The following is an 8,882-nucleotide window of genomic DNA, read 5'->3' as shown; positions in this document are numbered from 1 at the left end:
ACACCAGGGACGTAAGTGCGTCACAAACTTATAACAGTCGGTTATTCGGTTCAGGTAATGCCTACCAAACACTAGAAGACTTTGAAAAGCCAAAAGTTTAACACCATCTCACATCTAAAGACAACCATCTCACATCTAACGTTAAAGACAGTCATAATATGTAAAGACTGGGGATCTTGCAGGGTCACACATTGCAAGACTACAACTAGATTAGTTTGGAAAAATTTAACCAAGATAGCATTTATAACAGCACTGTTGCTTCAGGACTATGGTCAGAGGTCAGATCATGAGCAGCAAATGCGCTACCAGCAGTAAAAGAAAATCAAAGACTGAAAACTTCCCATTGTTTGAATTATGAAAGATATAATGAAAAGTGACCAGCAACGCGCCAAATCTTAGACTAGGGTGACCAGACGTCCCTGTTTGACCGAGACAGTCCCGATTCGGAGTTACGTGTCCTGAGTCCCAACATAAGCCTGTTGGGACACTAAAATGTTCCGGTTTACACCAACCACTATGAAATTGTCCCGGTTGTCAGTAATTACATAGCCGACGTGGTCTTATTATAGCCCGATCATTAACTAAACCCATTTAGAAAGACAAATAAAGCATCCAGCGTATGATTTTAACAATGTGTGTGTGTGTGTGTGTGTGTGTGTGTGTGTGTGTGTGTGTGTGTGTGTGTGTGTGTGTGTGTGTGTATGTGTGTGTGTGTGTCAGTCTTTCCAGCGGACGAGCGCTGGGTGGAAATGTTCGCACATTTCAAAAGCAAGGAGATTCCATCTCTGCTGACCTCTAGCTCATCCAGTAAGAGCGTTCGCCCCATGTTGGCTGAGTCCTTTGCAGCGGCGCCTTTCCTGTCCACTGCCACTATATAATAAAGGGAAAAGCCCCCAAAAAATAATCATAAAAAAAAAATTGTGCCATGTGTCTACCAGGCACAAATGCTCCCGTTGAGCAGAGCTTTTCGCTCATGAACAACACATGGACCGACGAGAGGAACTGTATGACCATTACCACTTTAAAGACGCTACTCGTCACACGGGCCAATTTTGCTGACACCTGAGCGCAATTTCACAGTAGGCTTTCAGCCAACAAATTGATTCTTGAGCAAATTTACTCCTAACAAATACTGTATACAGAATGAAGAGAGCTGCTTTATCAAATTAGATTACATTTGTTTGTGTGTGTGTGTGTGTGTGTGTGTGTGTGTGTTGTTGGTTAGAATAACACTGGTAACAATTTACGGTAAGGGTCACCCTATTTTAGACGTATAGAGTCCACGGCAGTGACAGGATAAAAGAAAAGAAAAAAACTACGTCACAGATAAGTTATCTTATTTAATGTGGACAAAACACAAACACGTTACAGCTAGAAGCCATCATCAGTGTTCACGATTTCTTACTATATAGGAAGGTTACTAGGTTACTTAAATTATAACGCAATAAGGATGAAACACGTTTTACTTAATGTTACCTCTGAGGGCCAGCACTCAAACAAACTCCTCTCTGGCTGATGGGCTGTCAGCTCCGCTGGGGAAATGTCTGCACATGCTGCAGAAAAGCTCGTCCTTATTTACCATGTATTCAATTCAATCTAGGCCACACTCTATAATTTACAAAGCCCCAACAATTACAGTAATTCCCTCAAGAGCAAGCAGTGCGACAGTGGCGAGGAAAAACTCCCTCCCTCGGACAGACCCAGGCTCTATTCCATCCAAGGAAACTGTCCATACCACTGTAAAGAGAAGCCATTGTTGTTGTGGTAACTTTTAACAGTACATTGCTTAACACATCCATGGTACATTGTCTAAAAAGCCAATGAAAAAAAGCTAATGTTAGCTGCTGAAGGCAGCCCTGAGAGTCTGTCTGTAGTTACAGCAACCAACTACGTTCCGAAGGCTTCCTAATTGTTTGATCCTTATTCTATGGTTTAAAGAGTTTCAAAGCAACCAATTTATGTGTACTGTACTAAAGTACATTTTTGAAGTACCTGTGCTGTACTTGAGCATTTCCATCTTTTATCTGTGTGCGTTGTTGGATGATGTTTGGATGACTGAGCCAAAAACACAGCCTTAACCCTTCTACTGAAGGGCAAACTTTTTCAGTTGGTGTCAAAATTCACTAGCAACACAAAACCACACCAACAGTCTTCTGTTTGACTATGTTTATTTCAGGCCTCAACTCGGCGGCTGCTGTTGGAGGGCATGAGGAAGGAATGGATTCTTTACAGGAGGGTACATGGCCACAACCTGTTTGACAGCACCTCTGCTCTCTGATTATATGTTTTCTTTGGCAACACGCCTATCTCCTTCTCTTGTTTCTCTATTATTATTCCTTTCCCAACGGCTTTCAGAATTTGCATGTGAAGGGATGTGGATTATACTGAAAACAACAATGCTGAGTCATTTTCAAAAAGGATAAGAGGCACAATGAAATAATTACAGGCAAGGGCTGGGGGTCCGTCTCCTCCTACTCATCGACGAGGAGGGAGAGGTCTCGCTGATAAATAGATAAACTGACTTCAAAACAGCAAAGGGAACTGTATCTTCACAGGACATCCCTCTAGACCCTGAACCAGGTAAGTGCTGGAGATCAGTGCAGTCATGACTGTATGAAATTTCTCCTTTCATCACGCCACGCCACGCTAACAATACATACTTGTAATTTAATTTGGAATAATTTATTTGATTTTATGGTTATTTTTTCACTCTGTAATTTTTTTGTTATTAGGGTGAGGGTTATTTCGTCATTTTAAACTCTGTTCTTATTTCATTTCAGCCTTCATAACCACAGGCACGATGGCAGGTTGGTGCTTTGTCTGCCCAGGAATTATTTTCCATCGTATATTATCACAGGGCAGGATTCATCCTGTCTACATCCACAATGTTTTAAAAAAAAAAAGCCAGCCTATTGATATTGATTGATTTCTCTACAGATGCAAGCTTTCAGCGGGAGTTCCTGGAAACCCACAATGCCTACAGGCTGAAGCACAACACGCCCGAGATGACCCTTAGCAGCGAGCTGTCTGCTTCAGCTCAGAAATGGGCCGATCACCTGATGGCCATCAACGCCCTGCAACACAGTGACACTCAGGACGGAGAGAACATCTACAATATGCGTAGCTCAGCAACCATTAAACTGACAGGTGAATTAGAGACCCAAGACCTTTCTTTTCCATATCTTTTATCATTTGCTTTAATCAAAATGTACAAACCACTTCCATTCCTTAATTTCAGGCTGGTTGATTTATTCCTTCACCTGCTAATGTAAGACTGTAACTATTGAATCAAAAGTTGAATTACTAAGCAATTAAACACACCGAGGGGTTCTACAGCTTGCTCTGGTATGACCAGTAGATCATGGTGGCTTATGTTAGCTACTTTAAGACATTCCATTGCCAGACCTTCCTCCACAGCGCTGCGGAGGACGGTCTGGCTAGTCCACGTAGCAATCCGGGATGGGAGAAAAACGTGCTCTGGTTTGTTGGCGTTTTCTTTAAACCAGTCATAATCGTGGGGGGGTTTAAGTACTCGGGCCTGGTGCCCGATTTCTGGCGTATGACTGTTTTAGAAAAATAAATTAATTAAAAAGTCCACATGGGATTTGTTTTGATGCGCTGGATTTAACCAATCATCGAACTTCCACCTACCAATGAAATGAGTTCTAGCCAATCAGGTGCAAAGTAGGGCGGGTCTCTGCCGAAATGTGAGAGTGCGGTGCCGGTGTGGTCTCCGTGGTGGAGCGGCTAAAAAAAATGGAGGCAAAGTTTATCAAACTTGGAGCATGTAGATACAGGCAGCTTTAGTTGAGAAAGTAGTTAAAACAAATGGCGCTGGGCATGAATAGAGGACAAGAGGAAAAGGGTGGAGACGGGCAGCACATGTTGAAGGAAGACACTGTACGGCAGCATCGGTAAGAAAGTGCTTGCTAGTCACAAAGCTTCGGTCCGTGCACTCTGTAATACGAGTACGTTACCAGGACGCTACCGTTGCGACTGCGACTGCGCCTTTACTGACCAACCGTGATACAAACAATATGTGTGTATCACAATACGTTCATAGCGGAACATGATTTGTCATTAACGATGGCCACTGTGTAAAAGCCCAAACTGCCTTGATAAATTAAAAAATTGAATTAGCATGGCAGGTATTTATAACGGCCTTGTCCCAGAGTCTAGACATCTAGCTATATGAAAAGATAAACAAAATGCGTTTTTAATAAATGTAAATAAAGCAGCTAATATAAACATGGACAACATCATGAATGTACTAATTCGCTTTTTTGATGATAACCTGGCCAAAGTAGTAAAGTAGTTTTCACAATGATTCATTGTAGGATTATGATATTATTGCAATATGTAAATCCACATTGACTCTTAATTTAACATATGGTTGGGAGAAGTAAAAATTGATCCAAAACTTTTTAGTTTTTAAAAATTATGACTTTTATTATTGTGTAATGTCAGTAGGACTTTTAACTTGCCAGTCAAATTAACTTTAATGAGTGCATATTGAAATATTACACTGTTGGTTGGCAAAAAATGCATCTCAAAATGCATCTGGAGTTTAAAATTACAATACAAAGAAAGTGGAAGATAGCGGAGCATCTGAAAATGGACATCCGAAAAAAGTGACATCTGGCGGAATTTCCGGCAGAACAAGAGCAATCCTGGAAGTTGAAAGTTGTTGATATAGACTAAGGGCCGGGACACATCAGGCCGATTATTGGCCGTGGGACAGTCTGACGAGGTCAGTGACTCGAATCTGTTCGGTGTGTCCTGTGCCGTCGTCCATCTGGGGGGCTGTCAGCCTTCATTTTGGCCGACCTGACCTGTTCAGTCGGCGGCAGGACAGTCGGGACTCACCCAGAAATGACGAGCGGAATGAGGTGACTAGAGTCTCTCAAAATCTGACAAAAATCTTTTAAACTGACCTTTGTTGAGCTGAAATGAAGACAGATTCAGCAACTGCATGGCCTATTTCTCGCTTAAAATGTTTTCAGAAACATGTTTCAGTGAACTATTTTAGTACAATATGAGATCGTATTCTGAACGGCCGCCATGACAGTCTGGCTCTCAATATCCGGAGAAAACAAACCCACGTGACGCGTTTGTCCAATCAGCTGCCGGTTTTCATTTCTTGGGCAACATTACTGATTAGCGCCGCCTGCTGAGATGTATTACGTCTCATCTCCTCTCGTCTTTTTGGTCTGTTCTGTGGCAGTTTTTTGGACCTTGGGGACGCGACTGATCATATCGACGGGGTTTTCTGTCAGTTCTATGAATGTATCACTCTTCTGTACTTATTCTAGTGTTACAATATGTTTTACCAATTACCACCCACCTGTAATTTAAAGAAATAATGGACCCATTTATATCAAGGTTTTTTTTTTTAGGAAAATCGCTACTTTGCGATAGCAGCTAACCGAGGGGTGTCAAACTCATTTTAGTTCATGGGCTACATCCCCCTAATCTTATCTGAAGTAGGCCAGACCAGTAAACCACTCCAGACAGATCAGAAACTTTTTCTTGTCAGCGTGATGTTGGTAAAAGCAAGTTGCTTCTACTATGACAGCGTTCTAAGGCCATTGTATGAAAAAATAATAATGTTACAGACACGAGAGAGAGGGGTAATATTTCGAGATATTCTTCCTCTCTGTGATTAAAGTGGTGAATTTGGAATTGGAATTAATTACTTCTCTGCAATTTTCACACTTTGCAAAGTCATCCAGTGGGCCTGATCAGACCCTTTGGCTGGCCGGTTCTGGCCCACGGGCCGTTTGTTTGACACCCCTGAGCTAAACTGTCCTTCACCGATTGCAGTTGAAATCAAACAATCTGCCTTTAGAGCAGCTCTGTTTAGGCTATGAAGCTCAAACTTAAATCACTTTAAATGTTCATATTATGTTCATTCATTTTTGTCTCCTCCATGATTTAGGGAAAGAAGCTGTAGATTCGTGGTACAATGAGATCAAGGATTACAACTGGAGCTGCCCTGGATTCAGCAGCAATACTGGTAAAACTCAACCCACATCATGATGAGTTCTAGGAAGTCTGTAAATAGAAATACATTTGAACTGTGTGAATCATTACAAATATATTGTTACATACACGCATATATCTGCATCCCTAAAATATGTACAGTACCAGTCAAAAGTTTGGACACTCAAGTAAATGGGAAAGTATGTCTAAACATTTGACTGGTCTTAAATATCTAAAGAATAAGCCATAACTATGGGAGAAGTTAAGTTACTACTTTGTTATATTGCTCTGTAATTGTATTTATGTTCAGGTTCAGATGTTATATTATGCAGTGAATAACACATTGAAAGATAGTACCCCACTGCTGTGTTTCCTCCTGCAGGTCATTTTACTCAGGTGGTGTGGAAAGACAGTAAAGAACTGGGCGTGGGCATGGCCACTGATGGCCACAAGGTCTTTGTGGTTGGGCAGTACCGGCCAGCTGGCAACATGAACATGGCGGGATACTTTGAGAAAAATGTCCTACCAAAAGGTAACATATTACCACAATTTTGCTAATGAGATTAAGAACATTACCTTACAAGGCAGCAGAAGTCAACTTCACACGTCTGCAGCCCCAGAGGGAAACGAGAAGTATCTGTTTAACCATTGAGAATTTCACTTCCCAGAAATGTTGCAAAGGCAACATAATTAAGCCTTCAAGTTATGGATTAGTCCAAATTAGAGACTACGTCACACCAAAGACCAGTGGTGGAAAGTAACTCATTTACTGTACTTTTGAGGTAATAGTATTTTACTTGAGGACTTCCATTTTATGCCACTTCATACTGTTACTCCACTACCTTTCAAAGAGAAATATTGTACTTTATACTTCACTACATTTAATTGACAGCTATAGTTACTAGTTACTTTGACAATTGAGATGTTACATACAAATATAATATATAATCCACTTAAATAAATAGGATGTGAACTTTGATATTCCTAAATATCCTAATAATATATGGAGTAGTTAAATTGAGTTCCAATTTGAATAGCTACAAAATAAAATACTGTTTATATCAGTAGTAGTAATGTATATATATATATATAGGACAGAGTGCATGTACGCAATATGTATATATATATATATATATATATATATATATATATATATATATATATATATATATATATATATACAGAGTGCATGTACGCTATATATATATATATATATATATATATATATATATATATAGCGATACATGCACTCTGAAAACGGGGCAAGCATAATAATTACTTGATTCTGTAAGGACATTTTGTTGCTTAATCTCATGGTCCATAACTGATATATTTCACCGTAAATCTACAGTATTATACTGTCAGCAGTTTAGCCAGTAAACCACTGTTTATTTACAGTTTGCATACTGTTTTTATATTTAAGGCATTTTACTGTAAATAGACATACAGTTTCTTACTGTATTATTTGAATTTACTGTAATATACTGGCTGCAATGCAATTCCTGCCTTTTCCTTTATTTTCCCAAGATGCATTGGTATTACCAGTAAATACCTGTTATCTGTAACATTGACATATAGTACTGTAATATTCTTTTCTCCCAGAATGCATTACCATTTACAGTTTGATCCTGTATAACATTAAAACAGTAAGATAATGTGAGATTTTAGCTACATCACAACAACAATCAAAGGTTTACAGTGTATTTTACCCTGTAATTTTTAAACTGCACTAATGCTATTAAGAGCCATGTACATCACAATATTTGTCTGCTGTCTGCTTTAGCTTTAGAATGCACATAGCACCTACAAACGAATGCTGCAGCTCCTTTTAGCAAAGAATGTGTTGTGAACTTGTAGTTGTGGGTCACTAGCAGTTGTACCTTTAACATTTAGCAAAAAACCTTTATGTCATAACAAACATTTGTGTTGGTACCAAACTTTCTATACACCTGACTCCACCCTTAGGGGTGCTGCAGTAACCACTGAGAGGAAACTTGTGTAGCTTTTTAAAGTAAACCTGATGCCACAACAGTAAGCTAAATATCTCAGTGTATCATCAGGGACAGATGTTTCCTCTGATGCAGCAGATTTTTCAGTCAGCTAGATGGATTTTACTCATTCTTATCTGGTGCAGGTTTTACGAATACACAATGGCCTACTGTGCTTACACTTCATCAGTTGAAGAACATACCTCACCAGTATTTTACTGTCACTTTCCAGCGTAAAAGACAGCTGGCAGAGAGGTGGGTGGAGCAGACAACACTTCCAACGAGGAAGGTGCAGTGAGCCCAAGGAACACTTCACACTGCTGTAGATCCTTTACCCCAACACACTGTTGCTAAATGTTCCATGTTGTAAAACAAAGTAAAATACCAATATCAAATAAAACATGTTATTGTGTAAAAATTGTCTCGGTTGATAATTTATTTAATAAATCTGTAGTTAAAGGGACAGTTTAAAGAAACTGAATTGTAGTGTTGTAATCGGGATTAACTAAACATGACTTCTTAATGTTGGTGGCCCTTTAAATAAAGTGCTGACCTGTTCCATCTTTAACATTAATAATGGTGGCATATGCCCCAATCTTTGTGACACCACAAATTAAAAAAATGTCAAGACATTTCTTGTGTTCAGACACTTAGAAGTTAGTAAAAGGTAAAATTCGTAAATATACTGCTTTGCTGAGCATTGTTCTCAGACATTACTGTTTAAATTACTTATGTTGTTGTGAATAAAGCAAACATAAAAATGCATCTGCAGTATCCTGTATTTTGTGTCAATGCGATGACCTTAGTATCATGTTGCCAACCCACTCCTTTAATTCTTAATACATTTAATTTTATTCCACCATTAAATATATCACATTGTATAAATGTTAAAGACGGACCAGGTCAGCACTT

At 39.3% G+C, this 8,882-nt stretch overlaps 1 protein-coding gene across 1 annotated transcript; it reads left to right on the top strand.

The window, feature by feature from the left end:
• The first annotated feature begins 2,542 nt into the window (after positions 1–2,542).
• LOC114556130 (Golgi-associated plant pathogenesis-related protein 1) lies at positions 2,543–8,275 on the top strand. The gene is made up of 6 exons (XM_028578987.1): positions 2,543–2,580; positions 2,781–2,807; positions 2,938–3,147; positions 5,939–6,016; positions 6,365–6,514; positions 8,203–8,275. The coding sequence occupies exons 2-6, from the start codon at positions 2,801–2,803 to the stop codon at positions 8,205–8,207; spliced, it is 450 nt and encodes a 149-aa protein (XP_028434788.1). The 5' UTR covers positions 2,543–2,580; positions 2,781–2,800; the 3' UTR covers positions 8,208–8,275.
• The last annotated feature ends 607 nt before the right edge of the window (positions 8,276–8,882 follow it).

Source organism: Perca flavescens, chromosome 5, assembly GCF_004354835.1.
Source record: "Perca flavescens isolate YP-PL-M2 chromosome 5, PFLA_1.0, whole genome shotgun sequence".
Taxonomy (NCBI): Eukaryota; Metazoa; Chordata; class Actinopteri; order Perciformes; family Percidae; genus Perca; species Perca flavescens.
The sequence above is the reverse complement of the archived record's forward strand: the minus strand, read 5'-3'. Positions and strand labels throughout refer to the sequence as shown.